The 18,572-nt window shown below is 48.1% G+C and overlaps 2 protein-coding genes across 6 annotated transcripts in view; one reads left to right on the plus strand and one right to left on the minus strand.

Moving 5' to 3' along the window:
• LOC106808100 overlaps positions 1-5,864 on the minus strand; it is a 9,416-nt gene extending 3,552 nt beyond the window's left edge. For 3 of the 5 annotated variants that reach the window (XM_014810670.1, XM_014810667.1, XM_014810666.1), the window contains exon 1: positions 5,202-5,864. In XM_014810670.1, the coding sequence (XP_014666156.1) occupies positions 5,202-5,642 (441 nt within the window). In that variant the 5' untranslated portion in view covers positions 5,643-5,864. The remainder of the gene's footprint in view (positions 1-5,201) is intronic. The other 2 variants (XM_014810668.1, XM_014810672.1) reach the window with 2 other exon arrangements.
• Positions 1-18,572, plus strand: part of LOC106808099 (fibrillin-3-like) — a gene marked incomplete in the record, with an annotated part of 50,466 nt that overhangs the window by 21,254 nt on the left and 10,640 nt on the right. Inside the window, 4 exon segments of the mRNA XM_014810665.1 lie at positions 12,772-12,936; positions 14,094-14,293; positions 14,573-14,712; positions 17,196-17,338. Of these exon segments, the coding sequence (XP_014666151.1) occupies positions 12,772-12,936; positions 14,094-14,293; positions 14,573-14,712; positions 17,196-17,338 (648 nt within the window).

An 18,572-nucleotide genomic window follows, 5' to 3' on the forward strand; every position in this document is an offset into this window, starting at 1 on the left:
ACCGCGTCTTTACTAACAGAGATCTTCTCTCTCTCTCATCTGTAGCACAGACCAGGATGAGTGTGCCGAGGGAAGGGCAAACTGCCACGCTGCTCATGGCATGTGGACGAACATTGTCGGCGGCTTCAGGTTGCTCCTGTGAGAAGGGATACAGGGGCGACGGTGTCGACTGCTTCGGTGTACACACATAACAGTTAGATGTACACCTGCCGCTGTATACCTTGTCACGTACACACAGCACACCGTTCTACATACAGACACGCCGCGCCGCACACACACACACGCGCGCGCACACACACACACAGCGCGCGACGCACACACACACACACACACACACACACCACACACACATACACACACACACAGCACACACAACAATATATATATACACACACACAAGCACGCACGCCACGCACGCACGCACGCACGCACGCACGCACACAAACGCACGCACGCACGCACACACACGCCAACACACACACACCACACACACACACACACACACAACCCCCCCCCCGCACACACACACACACACACACGACATACACAACCTCCCACGGCACACACACACATACGTATTAATCATTTATATTTATCCTGACCACATATACGTCATATTATTGCAGATATCAATGAGTGTACAGCCAGATTAGACAACTGCCAGAAAACACTGTCTGTAGGAACCTCGTATGTGCGCGTTTCGAATGCGAATGCAAACCCGGATACAAGCAGACAGCTAGCGGATGCGTCGGTAAGGTCGCCCCCGACGAGCAGACGATGCGCCTGATGACGTCGTCATTACGTCATAATCGATGAGCGTCATCATGCTGCGAAAACGCTTTTTGTTTCTTGTTTTATCAACGGTTAGACTCGCCCCCATACATCGTTGTTCTCCTTGTACGCTCAGGCACTAGGTGTGCTTGGTGTCAGTCTAACCGTCAGTCTCCTGCCAATGCGCTACTGTTATCTGCCTCCATATTTTATTTCTAAATATGGTATTATGTGTATGCATATGATATCATTATATTATGTATTATACGTATTATTATGATAGTAAACGGTGTACTTCGACACACAATACCCTGTTTCCTCACTAATTCTCATCTCTCTCTCTCTCTCTCTCTCTCTCTCAGACATTGACGAGTGTCTATCAAACACGGACGACTGTCCACGCTGCTTCTGGCACCGTGTACGAACACCGAGGGCAGCTAGCGTGTGCACGTGCTCACCGGATACACTCGAAACGGAAGGGACACCTGCCAAAGTAAGTGTGCGCCCCCTAGTGTCAGCGATCAATCCACGACACGACACAAACGGAAACATGCAGTATCGGATATGACGCATGAAAAACGTGACGTCACGCGACGACATTCGCGGACGATGAAAAGGCGAGAAGAAGCGAGCGCGAGGCGAACGCAGAGCGGGAAACCTAGGCTAACGTGGTAATCCTTCCTCCCTGCAGATATCAACGAGTGTGAGCTGGGAATACACAATGCGACCGCAATGCCGCCTGTCTGGACGATCCACCAGGCAGCTTTCACTGCGTGTGTAAGCGCGGATGGGAAGGAGTGGGTCGTGTGCACAGGTAAGATGCGAACACACGAAAGAGATTTAGAGCGTGTGAGAGTGTGATGTGAAGAGAGAGAGAGAGAGAGAGAGAGAGAGAGAGAGACGAGACGAGAGAGCAAGAACGAAAGAGAACAAAAAGACTGAGTGAGAAAGAAAGACAGCGAACAGAGAGAGGGCGAGAGGGAGAAAGAGAGAGAGAGGGAGGAGACGAGAGAGAGGAGGGAAGTGGACGAGGGAAGGGCGCGGAAGTGAGAGAGAGAGCGGCGCGCGGAGATGGAGGAAACCTTTGACCACTGACTCTGACCTCAGCGGGTGTCCACCGAATGTCGCATCATCTACGAACTCCGCGTCATCCTCATGCCGTTCTCTTGGCATGCTTGCAGACATCGATGAGTGTGGCGCGAGGCATGTGTTGGCGCCAACGCTGAGAACTGCATGAACTCGAAGGCAGCTTCTTCCTGTAACGGTAGCGTGCTCACCGCTCATATACACACCTCTGAAACTACCTATGTGCCAATTTCATAATTTTGTCAAAAGTGCACACTTATATCCCTACTCTGTACTGCTCCTGTACTTAGTAGTATAGCGGGTACATGTAATATATGTTGATTATTAAATTACGACTATTACACTCCTTATCAGTGCTTTGTGAAGGGCTTCGAACCTTGTTGGACAAATGAAATTAGTTTTAAGATTTAGTAGTTCGTAACATTCTATTTTTTTTCTCGTAGACCGATCTCTATGCGCAATGCGTGTCAGAAATTTGTAACTTTACCATGTTTTCTGCAAACAGTCTAAGAGACAAAGTTAGTGTTAAGACTCATTTGAAACTGATTTTGTTTCTAACAACAGCCCCCAGAATATTGTTCCTAGGGCTAGTTCGATCTCATTTCCGCCAATCAGACACGCCCTGTTACAGCAGGCAGTGCTATTAGACATCGTGTCCTCTTGCGTATCAGCAGGAACTGGGAAGCTGTCTAAACAGTAGGCAGCACTGCATGCAAGGTTGTGAGATATGCTTTAATATATGTGTGTTTACCTGTGTTCTCGTTGCAGCCTCTTTACCGAGACGTCGCCCACAGCGCTAGGGCAGCACGACGCCATTATCGTCACGTGATGGCCCTGTGGAAGGTAAGCTCCTTCCCCTCCTCCTCCGTCCTCCTCTTCCTTCTCCTCCTCCTCCTCCTCCTGCTCCGTCTCTCCACTCCATCTAACACACCGCCATCTTGCGTCCACTGCCAAGATGGCGGAACGCGAGGGAATTTTTTCACAGGTTTTCTTTCAGGTGTCGATAGTGGATTGTTGCTCGATTATGTGTGGGTAAGAAGTTTGGGTGTTCGCAGGAGAATGGTAACAGCACGAAGAAGAAGGGGAGGTAAAGTAGCGCTGATAGATAGCTATAATGGCCGCGCAGCGCTGAGTGCGGGCGAGAAAGGAGAGAAGAAAGGAGGCGAACGAAGAGAACACGGCATACAGCTTCGTGCGAAACGCGAGAATTTTAGACACCAGCACACACAAGACACATCGCTCCGCGTGTGCGTGCATGCCTACATGATCCGATTAAGATGGTAATTACATGGTTAGGTGCATGTTTTTATGTGGGGAAAAACTGCACACGCACGCACATGCGCTCACGCGCGCGTGTAGCATAGCACACACGCTGCTGCAAGGAAATGACACCGGTCACGTGATACAAGATGGATTATGTCGATATAGACGACAGACAGATAGACATACGGACAGACAGACATACACGCAATTTGTTAGGCACAGAGATATGAGAAAATATAGCACGAGAGAGAATCGTGGCTGAACGCGCGAGGCAAGGTAACGTATTCGGACTCAGGGCAGCAATGTTGTTTGTTTTGATTGTATTTGCATTTCGTTATTTTGTGCGGTTAATTTTGCATTACACTAACACGGTTTGCATTGTTTTGCTTTGATTCCTTTAAGCTATTTTGTCGATTCATTTTAGTTACTTTATATTGATGATTTGCTTTGCAATAGTTACAGTTTTTGTTTCATTTTGTAAACGTCTTCTGGCCTGAGCGGTGGATAGAGATTTTAATTTGGCGTTTGTATTAACTTACATTATCTTAATTGAATTATTTACATTATTTCATTTAATAAAGTTTTCATTCGCGTTTATTTTGCTATTTTCTGCTTATATAAATAACGAAATTTACTTTCTACTTTACGCATTAACACGGTATCGCTTTTGGCAGCGGGGCATTTCGGTTTTTCCTTTTTTCCTTATTTTCGCTTTTGATTTGTTTTTTTTCGCCTTAGCTACGGTACCGGACAGAGAGAAACCGACACAACACGCTTGCCGGTAACGGAAGTCGTAGAGAGACCGTCACCTTGACGCACGTCAGCTGTCACCGACAGCACTAACACGTCTAGCCAGTTCACCTCCCACTGACACCGCCACAGAACCCGCTAGCACGAGCCCAGCCACTGATTCCACTCCAGCCCGGCGTCCAGCCAGCGCCCGTGTCCACGCCCACTCGGCCAGAGGTCGATTTGACAAATTGTCACGGTTGGTTAGCGTAACGACAGATGCTGTGACGTCACAGACTCAACAGTGACGAAACTGAAACACCGGAACTGGTGACGTCACAGTCCATCAACTGTAGCTCGGGACACACAAAACCTGTGACATCACAGCCATCAACAGAGCGCTCCGTAACAATGGAAACCTGTGACTCACAACCATTGACAGATGCCTCCAGGAACACAAGAACCTGTGACGTCACAACCATTAACAGATGCTCCAGGAACCACAACAACCTGTGACGTCACAGCCATCACAGAGGCTCCGGCAACAACAGAACCTGTTGACATCACAGCACCCACAGAGGCTCCGGTAAAACAATAGACCTGTGACATCACAGCACCAACAGAGGCTCCAGGAACACAAACAACCTGTGACATCACAGACATTAACAGAATCTCCTGGAGCGCAAAAAACTGGTGACATCCCAGCCATCGACTGAGGCTCCGGTAACAACAGAACCTGTGACATCACAGCCACCACAGAATCTCCCAGAACGCCAAGAAATGTGACATCACAGGCCATCGACTGAGGCTCCAGGAAACACAACAACTGTGACATCACAACCACCGACGAGGCTCCAGTAACAAACAGAACTGTGACATCACAACCATCAACAGAATCTCCCGGAACGCAAGAAACTGTGACATCACAGCCATCGACAGAGGCTCCAGTAACAACAGAACCTGTGACATCACAGTCATCAACAGAATCTCCCGGAACGCAAGAAACTGTGACATCACAGCCATCGACAGAGGCTCCAGTAACCACAGAACCTGTGACATCACAGTCATCAACAGAATCTCCCGCGAACGCAAGAACTGTGACATCACAGCCATCGACTGAGGCTCCAGAAACACACCAACCTGTGACATCACAACCATCACAGAGGCTCCGAAGACAACAGAACCTGTGACATCACACAGACATCAACAGAGGCTCCGAGTAACAACAGAACTGTGACATCACACAGCCACCAACAGAATCTCCAGGAACGCAAGAAAACTGTGACATTCACAGCCATCGACTGAGGCTCCAGAAATAAAGTAACCTGTGACATCACGGCCATCAACTACACCTCCAGTAACAACAGAACCTGTGACATCACAGCCACCAACAGAATCTCCCAGAACGCAAGAAACTGGGACATCACAGCCATCGACTGAGGCTCCAGAAACACAACAACCTGTGACATCACAACCATCAACAGAGGCTCCAGTAACAACAGAATCTGTGACATCACAGCCACCAACAGAATCTCCCGGAACGCAAAAAGCTGTGACGTCACAGCCATTAACTGGTGCTCCAGAAATAACGAAACCTGTGACATCACAGCCATCAACAACATCTCCAGGAACACAAGAACCTGTGACGTCACAACCACCAACAGAGGCCCCGGTAACAACGGAATCTGTGGCATCACAGCCATCGACAGAGGCTCCAGGAACACAAGAACCTGTGACGTCACAACCACCAACAGAGGCCCCGGTAACAACAGAATCTGTGACATCACAGCCATCAACAGAGGCTCCAGGAACACAGGAACCTGTGACACCACAGCCTCCAACAGAGTCGCCAGGAACACAGGAACCAGTGACGTCACAGACGCCGACTGAATCTCAATTTACTACCGTTGGAATAAGCATTGGGCCTCTACCGGGAGCAAATCTAACTGATTTGAAATTAACAAATACGCCAATTCCCACTCAGACAGATATTCTTACTGATGACAACGCGTCAACGCCCAGTCAGTTTACCAACAACCCTTTAGCAGGTAAGTTACATATTCCCACTGGATAAATTCCTGTCCTAAGATTATCCTAATGTTCGCGGTTCCAAATTCCTCTCCATCCTTGCTACAGCATGATTTTTTTTTCGTTTCTGCTTTATACTCTAGCTTTATACACTATCAAATTCTTTGAATATTTATTTGCAACAATTTGCGTCTTTCATTCAATTTCATCACTCGCTTACCACCGATTTATTTACCTCTATTTCTTCATCATTTCTTTGCTCGATTTTACTTTCCATCTTTTTTTTCTAACTAGATGCTACGCGTAGTACTAGTCGAGCTGTAGACGCGTCATACAGCGTTAGAAAGGAAGATATCAGGCTCGAGCACAGTATCGATGAATCATCGATTATATCAACGATCAGTCACAACGCACCCGGCGACAATAACCAATTGGATAACAGTCCACGTGACGTCACGACGACAACGAAGGAAACCGGCGCAGCCATAGGAGAACAGATCGACCCGCCCACCCCGAGCGTGTCCAATCAGCGTGAAGCAGTGGACGCGATTGACAGCAACCAGACATTGCTCGCTGTGTTATCGCGGACGAACGCGAGCGAGATAGCGCGCGCGAGCGCCGCCCTGGCGGGAGGACACCTGTCAATCAATGCGTCGACGACGATTAAGCTGCGTGACGTCATCGTGAGAGGTGTGAACGTCGTCGTGGACGAGCAGCGGGCGGCGAATCTCATCATTAGAGATAGCAAGATCAAATCCACTGACGCTGCTACTGACGCTGTTACTGACGTCGTTACTGACGCTGCTACTGACGCTGTTACTGACGCTGTTACTGACGTCGTTACTGACGCTGCTACTGAAGCTGTTACTGACGCTGTCACTGATGTCGCTACTGTTGCTGTTGCTGACGTTGTTACTGACGCTGTTACTGACGCTGTTACAGCCACTGACGCTGTAACTGCCGCCCCAACTGACGCTGTTACTGACGCTCCTACTGCAGCTGACGCTACTACTGCAACTGACGCTGTTACCGACGCTACAACTGCAATTGACACCCCAACTGATGCTTTTACTGACGCTACTATTACAACTGACGCATCAACTGACGCTATTACTGACGCTAATACTGTAACGGACGCCCCACCTGACGCTACTACTGCAACTGACGCCCCAACTGACGCTGTTACTAACGCTACTACTGCAACTGAAGCCCCAACTGACGCTACTACTGCAACTGACGCTGTTACTGACACTACTACTGCAACTGACGCCCCAACTGACGCTACTACTGCAACTGACGCTCCAGCTAACGCTGTTGCTGACGCTACTACTGTAACTGACGCCCCAACTGACGCTACTACTACAACTGACGCCCCAACTGACGCTACTACTGATGCTGTTACTGACGCTGTTACTGACGTCTTAATTTTGCTAGATACAGATACTGTTACTGACGCTGCAACAGATACTACTACTGTCACTGCTACAGATACTGTCACTGATGCTGTCACTGACGCTGCAACAGATACTGTTACTGACGCTGCAACGGATACTGCTACTGACGCTATCACTGACGCTGCAACAGATACTGTTACTGACGCTGCAACAAGTACTGCTACTGACGCTTGCACACAGGATAGTGTTATGACGCTTGCAACAGATTACTGTTACTGACGCTTGCAACAGATACTGTTACTGACGCTGCAACAGAGTACTGCTACTGACGCTGGTCAACAGATAGCTGTTACTGCGCTGCACAGATACTGCTACTGACGCTGCAACAGCATACTGCCTACTGACGCTGCCAACAGATAGTGTTACTGAGCGACTCAACAGATACTGTTACTTGACGGCCGTGCAACAGATAATACTAAACTGACGCTGCACACAGGTACTCGCCTACTGACGCGCAACTTGATAGTGTTTACTTGACGCTGCAACAGAATTACGTGTTACTGACGCTGCAACAGATACTCCTGTTACTGACGCCTGCAACAGAATACTGGTTACTTGATGCTGCAACCAGATACTGCCTACTGACGCTGCACAGATCTGTACTGATGCTGCCAACAGAATACTGCTACTGCGCTGCAACAGATACTGTCACTGATACTGTCACTGACCGCTGCGCAAGACAGATACTCCTACGACGCTGTCAACAGATACTGCTACTGACGTATCACTGACGCTGCCAACCAGTTACTGTCACTGACGCTTACAGCAGAAACGTGTGTACTTGACGCTGCCAACAGTACTGGTTACTGACTGCGTGCCAACAGAAACTGTTACTGGACGCTGAACAGATACTGCTACTGACGCGTATCACTGCGACGCTGCAACAGATACTGTACTGAGCGCTCTCACTGCGCTGCAACAGATACTGTTATGACGGGCTGCCAACAGATACTGCTACTGACGCTATCACTGACGCTGCAACAGATTGTACGAACGATGTCACCTGACGCTTACAACAGCATACTGTACTGACGCTGCCAACACAGAAACTGTTATACGCTGCAACAGATTACTGTCACTGACGCTGTAACAGTTACTGCCCCTACGTTGCGCGTGCACAGATACTGCCACTGATCGCTGCAACAGTACTGCTACTCGACGCTTCACTGACGCTGCAACAGATAGTGTTACTGACGCTGCACAGAGACTGCTTACTGGACGCTTTGGCAACATGATTGCTGTTACTGACGCCTGCAACAGATTACTGCTTACTCGTACGCTGCAACAGATTATGCTTACTGGACGCTGGCAACAGCATATGCCGCTACTGACGCTGCATCAGATACTGCCACTGACCGCTGCAACAGATACTGCCCTACTGACGCTATCACTGACGCTGCAAATACTGTTTACTGACGCTGCAACAGTACTGTTACTGTACCGCTGCCACAGATACTGTCAACTGACGCTGCAACAGATACTGTCACTGACGCCTGCAACAGATACTGTTACTGACGCTGCCAACATGATACTGTTACTGGACGGCTGCAACAGATACTGCCTACCTGACGCTGCAACAAGATAGCTGCTTACTGACGCCGTGCAACAGATACTGATACTGACGCCTCAACAGATACTGTTACTGACGCCATCAACATTGTACTGTCACTTGCGCCTGCAACACGATATTCTACTGACGCTTTGCAACAGATTACTGCCTACGTCGCTATCACTGACGCTGCCCAACAAGATATTGTCACTGACGGCTGCCAACAGCTACTTCTTCCTGACGCGGGTGCCCAACAGATACCTGGCTACTGACGCTATCACCTGATCGCTGCAACAGAGTTTACTACCAGTTGACGCTGCAACAGATTAGTGTTACTTGACGTATGCAACAGTATACTGTTACTGACGCTTGCAACAGATACTGCCTACTGCCACGCCTGCAACAAGATACTGCTACTGACTCGCTATCACTGACGCTGCAAACAAGATACTGCCTACTTGCACGCTATCACTGACGCTGCAACAGCAATAGTGTTACGCACGCTGCCAACAGATACTGTTATCTGAACTGGTAGCAAGACAGATACTTCTTACTGACGCTGCACGAATCTGAGCTAGCTGACGCTCTTCACTGACCTGCAACAGATACTGTTACTGCCGCCTTACTACGCTGCCAACAGATACTGTTACTGACGTACTCACTGATTCGCTGCAACAGATAACGTACTGACGCTATCACTGACGCTGCACAAGATACTGCTACTGACGCTATCACTGACGCGCACAGATACTGTACTGACGCACTGCTCGCAACAGATACTTTGCATGACGCTGCAACAGATACTGTCACTGACGCGCCCAACTCATGGACCTAATACTGTACTGACGCTGCAACCAGTACTGCTATGGACGCGTGCCAACAGATACTGCTTACTGACGCTATCACTGACGCTGCCAACAGATACAGCTGACTGACGCATATCACTGACGCTGCAAACAGATACTGTACAGAACGATGTCACTGACTGCTTACAACAGATACTGTTACTGACGCTGCAACTAGATACTGCTACTGACGCTGCAACAGATATGCTACTGACGCTCCGCAACAGATACTGTTAACTGCGCTGCGAACAGATACTGTTACTGACGCTGCAAAAGTACTACTACTGACGCTGCAAACAGATCTGCTACTTGGCGCTGCAACAGAGTTCTGTTATGACGCGGTGCAACAGATACTGCTCACTGACGCCTGTAACAGTTACTGCTACTGACGCTGTAACAGATACTGCTACTGACGCTGTAACAGATACTGTTACTGACGCTGCAACAGATACTGCTACTGACGCTGCAACGGATACTCCCACTGACGCTGCAACAGATAGCGTTACTGACGCTGCCACTAGCACCACGCCTGACGCTGCCACTGTCCCGTTACTTGCCGTCGTCACGGACGCGTCCACCGACGCTCGAACCAGCAGCACCGACGACGTCGGCGGCAGTATTGAACCCAGCGACGCGTCAGTAACCCATGCTCCAGACGTCGGCAGCGACGATCCCATGACCACGGCTATGCTCTTTAACTTGATGGCCGGACGCGGCGGTACCGGCCCAACGACGCAAGAACCCGCCCGCTTGGACGAAGGTGATTCTTGCTACGAGAAGGGTTGACACTAAAGGTTTCGTGAGGACTGCATGTTGTCGTCGTCATCGTCGTCGTTAGGGGCGCTGCTGTTGTTGGCGGTCGTCTGCACGTGTGTGTGTCGTCAGCGTCGTGGGGAAGCGAGTGACGTAGCACTACGCTTCCCCCGAATAGAAACTGTGTGCGTGTTTTGCGTCTACTTCTCCGCCGAGCGTTTGTTAGTTGTTTAGAACCCCCGAAAACGGGTTATTTCACTATCTCGACTTCTCTTCTCTCATTTCTGCACAATCTGTTTTTTTATTTGCACTCTCTGCGCCGTCTGCGTCTATCGCATGTTGTGCACACGTCACTCCTTACGTCACACGTTTCCAACGAACTTAGTTACGTCATTCCTTACGTCACACGTCCGCAACAATATTAGAACACGTCATTTTCTACGTCGTACGATCGCGGCTAGATCAAACGTAAGATCGACGTCGCTTCGTGTGAGTTACGGTGGAGGTACGTCATCATTATGTTGTTGATACGTCATGGCATGTCGCTGACGTCACAATCTTGGAACGAGCGATCGGTAGGTATCGGTATAACGTGCGCCACCTCACCACTGAGTGCGTTCCTACCATCCTTGATCCATCATTCATACACACCACGTTCGCACAGCCATTCGTACTGCATTAATCACTGTGCCCATATGCATCATTGTGCGTGCGTGCGTGCGTGCGTGCGTGCGTGCGTGCGTGCGTGCGTGCGTTTGTACGTTCGCACGTACGTACGTGTATCTGTGCCGCCGTAACTGTCGTGTGTTAATCGTTAGGTACTTGTCCGTTGTGTCCGTGTGTGGGTGTGTAATACTGTGTGTCTGTGTCTGCGTGCTGTTGATTGTCGGTTTGCTAACACTGACGCGTTCTCGTGCGTGAGAACCTGTCATAGTTCATATCATAGCTCATGCATCGAGCATCAAGTTTGCTTCATTATATATAGCTATTCTGTATATAGCTTCATATCATAGCATGAAGCATCGAGCATCGAGCGTATACCGCCATGCAGACATAATCTCACTGATAGGGATCGTGATCGTAACGTTAGCATCGCTCATGACGTCATCGCATTTGTCGTGCTCATCGACGCGATTACATGCTACGTCATGATAATGTGGAAGCGCTGAACTTCAATCACGATCATCGTTTGTGCGCGAAGTACGTCACGTTCCCTCCCACCTCATGTCCATCTCTGGCTTGAATTTTCACTCAATACAAATCTTTAAAAAAAAACATCCGATGCTATCTTTCATATATCGCGTTTAAATTAGCGATTTTCCACATCAAACCACGTACGATCGCAAAAAAATGACAGTGACGTCATCACGTCGACGACGCCATCTCGTGTGATGACGTCATCGTAAACAATGACGTCATGACAGACGATGACGTCATCGCGGAAGATGACGTAACGTGCCACGATGACGTACTTCTCGCGCGGACGCCTCGTGCGCTACGCCGCGCATGGCTCGCCATCGTTCGCTCTCACGCTCATCGTTGCTCATACAACAAACACCTCACGCAGGCCTCGTCATCGATAAGACCGATAGCAGTGAGCCGCCACGCACGCGCGATCCGGACAGGGCGACACTGCGGCCGGTTACCGACCGCACGCAAGGTTTGTTCCCGGCGACGCTAGTCATCGGCCGATTACAAAATGTCAATCGATTGCACGCATCGATTTCAGTCATCGATTTCATACGTCAATTTCGTCCGAACAATTTCACGCATCGATTTCATTTATCAATTTCATTCATTGATTTCATATGTTACTTTCGATAGATCAATTTCACGCTTTGATTTCATTGATCGATTTCAGTCATTGATTTCATATGTTAAGTTCGTCTGATCGATTTTGCACATCGATTTCATTTTATCTTCATTCGACATGAATTCAGCTTCATGTGATCCTTTTACTTTTTGCCGTATCGCGTTTTCTTTAGTTTTTGTTTTGGGACGAGTTTCTTTTTTTCGCACCTATTTTAAAATATATTATATTAATTTTAGCAACACATTTCTTTACGTTTTGTGCAATTTTTTTAACGATTTGCTTGCATACTGTTGATCGATGCGACGTTCTTATTATTTTGCCGTCGTCATGTTATAACCGATTATTTCGTCCGCTTCCATTCGAACGTTCACCGAGCATTTATTTCCTGTTCCTGTCATCACGGTCGTGATGACGTCACGACATCGTCATCGTCGTCGCATGATCTCGCTCATTGTCGCCTGGTTTCGCACGAATATTTAGAGACGACAGTAGAGATCACGACGGTCCCGACAACGTCTGAAATCACGACTAGTCCGACGCCGCCGCAGGTGACGGATCCGCAGACGCCCGACCCTACGACCGTCGTTGTCGATGTGACGACGTTCAATATCTCGCGAATCATAGACGGCGGAGGACCCGTCAAAGGTTTGTACTGGGAGGCGGCCATTTTAGTTGCCACAGCCGCCATTTTGTGGTCACGTCCGCCATTTTGTGGACGTGTTTTTCTCGTCCATCACCGCCAGTGTGCGCCTGCGATCGTCACTGTCATTATAGTTCCATTCTCGCTGATCACTCGTTATATAGCGTCGTCGTCAGGGGGCGCCACCTAGCGTGTGACGTCAGCAGAGAATCTGAGCTATACATGATCGAGTGTCTTTTTCTTCAACTTGTTTCTCTTGTCTTGCCTTGGTAACCGCGGTGCGCACGTTTACCTGGATGCATAGGGGCCATGGTAGCGCCATTCTGTTATGCATTGTGTGTTTTCAGATCAGATATCAGTGATTCGGTAAGGGATCTCTGTATTTGTCACTCCTCTGTGTTGTTTAACCCTTTAATCATCTGTGTTGTTTAACCCTTTAATACACTAATGTTTTTCTTAGTATTCTCTGCGTAGTTATAGTTGCATTGACATTGCAGTACCGAGATCCGTCTGATGTCTAGCCCCGCCACCTAGCGGGTTTTGTGCTGCTATTTCTCTGTGAATATAAATAAATAAATGTATATGCTTACATATATGTTTATTTATTTGTTTATTCTTTCCCGTTTGTATAGGTAGTAATGATTTGTTTCAACTTTTGTCGAGACAATATCTATTATAACACTATACTATATGTGTAACACAGTTTAACACATTTACCTTTCCTGTTTCCTCACTCATATTACTACCAACTTGCTATTTTTACGTGAACTTACAACTGAACTGGTCTTAAAGTAACTAATACATTAATACTTAATATATATTGCACCAGCTAGCATATAAATTTGTATGATGTATCATAGTACAAAAAGATATATCACTACTAAAAATATAACTATATAGGGGCCTACTAAATATAATCTCAATCATACAGTTTGTTTATATAACTAATAGCAATTTTCTGCTGGCATGATAAACTAAACACTACATGCAGTCGTCGACTGTATTCTCTCGACGAACATATCTAACGAACAAATCGAACGTAACTCTATTCGATGAATATATCTACGACTACTGGCAATCAATCGTCGTACATACATACGTCTATATGTCTATACGTCATAAATGTTGCTATAATATACGCCTCCTTCGTCGCTCGTTGCAGTGATCTGTAAGCAAGACGGGATCGAGTTTCGGGTCAACCTACGGCAGGCTTCCGGCGGAAGTTCAACGTTCACGGGGGTCATCTACGTGAAGAACAACTTTAAGACGGACGCGTGTCGCATGCGCATGTTCGACAACTCTGCCGACAACATGACGGTCTTCTTCGCTAAGTACTCCGAGTGCGAGTTCACGATCGACGAGGTAAGCGGGCGTCTAGGAGTATTATGGTAGCAATTATAATTGTTATTACTAGTGTTATTATTATTTCTATCATAATAATTATTGTTGTTATTATTATTATTAATATTGGGAGTGTAATATATATATATATATATATATATATTAACAATAGTGAGAATAGAAATTACGATAAAAAAGTATATCAATAAGGCGGCAATTTTGAGGTTCTTGCATCACGCGAAGTCATCCGTGACGTCATCAGAACGTGTACTGACCGCTGTCGTTCGTCTGCTTGTGCAGGATAACGGTCTGTACAGCACGACTGTCGTCATTCAGCCTCACCTGATGCTGGTAACCCGAGATGCGCGCGCATACCGCATGACGTGCAAGTACGATGACGGCCTGACGAAGACTGTCGGACCGACCAACGTGGAGATAGAGTAAGTATCAGTATGTTGTATGATGAAGGGAGGGGGATGTAGAGATAGAGTAAGCATGAGATGCTGTATTGATGAAGGAACGTTGAGATAGAGTATTAGCAGGAGTTGTTTAATGGAGGCAGGGGGATGTATAGATATCATAATAGGTATCAAGCGCCGTATAATAGGGAAACGTAGAGATAGATTAGGTATCAGATGCTGTATAATGTGGAAACGTAGAGATAGATTAGGTATCAGATGTTGTATAATGTGGAAACGTAGGGGTAGATTAGATATCAGGTGTTGTATAATATGGAAACGTAGATGTAGAGTGTGTATCGCTGATTGTACGTGGCTGTGTTGGTTTGTAGTTAATGTTGTGTATCCTGACCTTGGTCCGTTTTCGCCTGGTCGTGAACTTCGGGTGTTTTCGTCGGTATTCGTTTATTGCCGTCGGCAGAGATCGGAATCTCGGGTATAGACAGTCACGTGACGCTATGAACCAATCGGATTCCGATAGGCACTGCTTTGGGGGCAGTGGATGATAATTCGTCAAAAATCGCCAATATTGCCTATCAAGTTTGAAAAAGGTTATTGCATGTGATGTGGTGACGCAATGCACAGATAATATGCGGACGGTTGCTTGGTATAGTTTCTTACAAAATCCAAGATGGCACATCGGTATCTAATGACGTCATTGTCACGTATGCGCCGGTGCTCGGCTGAGCCTCCGTCATTGGTCCCCACCTCAATCCACGTGAGCTTACACCGCCTAACGGTGTACCGGAAATGACGTATTGCAGGACCGGAGACGACCAAGTTCCGGGTCAGGAAGCGAGAATACTCGGAAATACGACAGACTCTCCTGACGGGTAGGCAGGATCGCAGCGACATCTATGTGGGACTCTAATAACTAACGGCTTTGCCTGCTTGGCGCGTCGATTCTCCCCCTGGCGGTCTGAGTCTTTTCAGAGTAGCGGTGAGGAGGAATGTTCCTGGGGATGTGTAGGTGACGTGACTTCCTGTTGGCTGTCCGGACGTGACGTGGAGGGGGCCGTCAGGGGTTCTCGTATCTGTGCATGCTAGTCACGACGACGTCAATTAACACGGAACGAAACATCGAAATTCAAATTCGGAAAGAATATCACGTTTCGTGTTTCTTTCTCCATTTGAATTTAACGATATAAATGTTTGTGTGTCTATATAATATATAGAGATAATTATATTATTATAACTATATATTATAGATAAATAATTGTTATTCGAAGTCTTTCATTGTTTTGACGTGATTTAGATGAATATACCTGGTGATTAGGTAAACAGGTGAATAGGTGCAATACCTAGTTCACACGTTACCTTTGGCTATGACTAATTGCATGATTTTCGTCGGATGTATATCTTCCTCCGGGAAATAAATAAAAAGGGAGAAGTCAGCGACGTCCGAAGCTCTGATCTTAGGCTGGTTTAGGACCCAGATTTTTCCATCTCTTACGTCTTGATGAGCCCGGTGGCGCGGATTTCCCCCGATTTGTATGGCTTCGCGAACCCTACTTAACCCCCGCTATGTCGGCAACGAACTGCTTGTGGTGTGAGGATTGGGCGGTTGCTATCCGTACAGGGTTATCGTTCGCTAGACACTGTCATAATTTCAGTCAGTTCTTCTGTGTTAGTACTCTGCTTGTTCTACGCTAACGCGGACGTTTTTAAGCAGCGCCGAAGTTGCGTTTGCTCTATTTCTTTGCGATGTTGCGTTGCCAGACCGTATATAGCAAACGCGTGAGTGAATCCAGAGCGAGTGGGTGGGGTGCAGGAAGAGGGAACGATGCAGTGCGTGAGGTCAGCAGCAGCAGCAACAACCGCATCTGCTACACGCATCGCTATTAATAAACGCTGCAACGGGGAGGATCGGCGGAAGGGGAGGACGCGCCCCTCTCCTTCTCCTTCCATTGACGATGAACGATGCTTGTGTATCGCCGCGTGGTTTCTAGTGGCAGACACATGTATCATCACGTGACCGGCAGCTGCTTACAGCGTAGTCTGCTAACTAATACAGCATGCTATTGTTATCGCGGCGGTTGTGTTTCTAAGTGCGTCAACTACGTTGCTAAGCTGCAATTTGCGTTGCTATGTTCGTCAACTGCGTTGCTAAGTAACAAGTTGCGTTGCTATACGGCTGCTGAGAAAATTAATCACGTCAACTTTGTTGCTAAGTTGTTGTTTGCGTTGCTAAGCGTTAGCTGCGTTACTAAACTGCAATTTGCGTTGTTAAGCGCGTCGACAGCCTTTCTAAGCTGCAATCCACGCTGCTAAGCGCGTCAACTACGTTGCGAAGTAACAATTTGCGTTGCTAAATAACAATTTGCGTTGCTAAGCGCGTCAACTGTGTTGCTAAGTTGTAATTTACGTTGCTAAGCACGTCGGCTCCGTTAGTAACCTATCGTCTGCGTTGCTAACCTATCATCCGTGTTGCTAACCGCGTCGTCTGCGTTGCGTGTTCGTTGCAGCATGGTGCCGACGTCTGGCATTCTGAACAACACGGGCATCCCTCCCGTGTGCACAATGAGCATTACAGACCTGGTCGGCAACAGAGTGTCTACGACCTTCATAGGACAACCACTACTACTGAAGCTCTTCATCACGCCAGGAGGTGAGTGCAGACGGCCAGCCAGCGTCTTCTTAATTAGAGGCTGAGACAAAGTCTGATGGCTCTTAGCGGCTGGGTTACAGACGGCTCTTAGCGGCTGGGTTAAAGTCAGATGGCTCTTAGCGGCTGGGTTAAAGTCAGATGGCTATTAGCGGCTGGGTTAAAGCCAGATGGCTTCAGTGATGATGGTAAACGAGCTTGTCAAATATTAAAGGAAGTTTAGATGGCTTCTCTAATAAATGTTTAGGACGGTGGTAAAATAGGGTAGAGCCTGATCTAGATCGACTTCGACGTTTGGGCTAATTAACCCATCCGGGTTCAATACAAGTCAGACAGACACACACGCGCTCGCACACACACACACACACACACACACACACACACACACACACACACACACACACACACACACACACACACACACACACACACACACCACACATACACACACACACACACACACACACACACACACACACACACACAACACACGCCACACACACCCCCCCCCCACACACACAACACACACAACACACAACAACACACACACACACCACACACAACACACACCACACACACACACACACACAACGGCCGCTAACCGTATCATTCTGTCACCCTATACAGAGCCTCTATGGCGGCTGTTCGCTAGGAAACTGCTACGCTCAGGACACGCGGACGAGATTTGGAAATACGAGCTGATTGACGAACGCGGGTGAGTAGGTCCCAGCTAACCGCACGCGCCTCCTAACGAGAAGGTTACCTTAACAAACAGCCAGAGAGAAAAATAGATGGGAAAAGGGAGAGCGTAAGGGAAGAGAGAGGGAGGAGAGAGAGACAAACAGCAGACGAACGAAGTGAGAGAGAGAGACGAGAAGAGAAAGAGCAAAGAGAGGAAAGAGAGTGAGAGCGGAGAGCGCGTGAGAGAGAGATGCGCGCGAGTGAGACCGCGGCGCGCAGAAAGAGAGAGTGTGTGAGAGAGAGAGAGAGAGACGCGCGCCCAGAGAGAGCGAGAGAGGCCGCCCGGCGCGCGTCTGAGAGCCCAGTCAACCAGACCTCGGCCCCCACCACCTACCCTAAACCCCAGGTCTATTCATACCACTTCTCCTCCTCTCCACAGCCTGGCGCAACACGGACTCTAAATCTCCTCGGCACCGCAGTTCCCCCATGAGTCCGAGGCCAGGAGATTGGTTCTTTCGCTCGCTTCGCTTGCAGTGCTTCAAGTTCCCCATCTCTC

Source organism: Priapulus caudatus, unplaced genomic scaffold, assembly GCF_000485595.1.
Source record: "Priapulus caudatus unplaced genomic scaffold, Priapulus_caudatus-5.0.1 Scaffold253, whole genome shotgun sequence".
In the NCBI taxonomy this organism is placed as follows: Eukaryota; Metazoa; Priapulida; class Priapulimorpha; order Priapulimorphida; family Priapulidae; genus Priapulus; species Priapulus caudatus.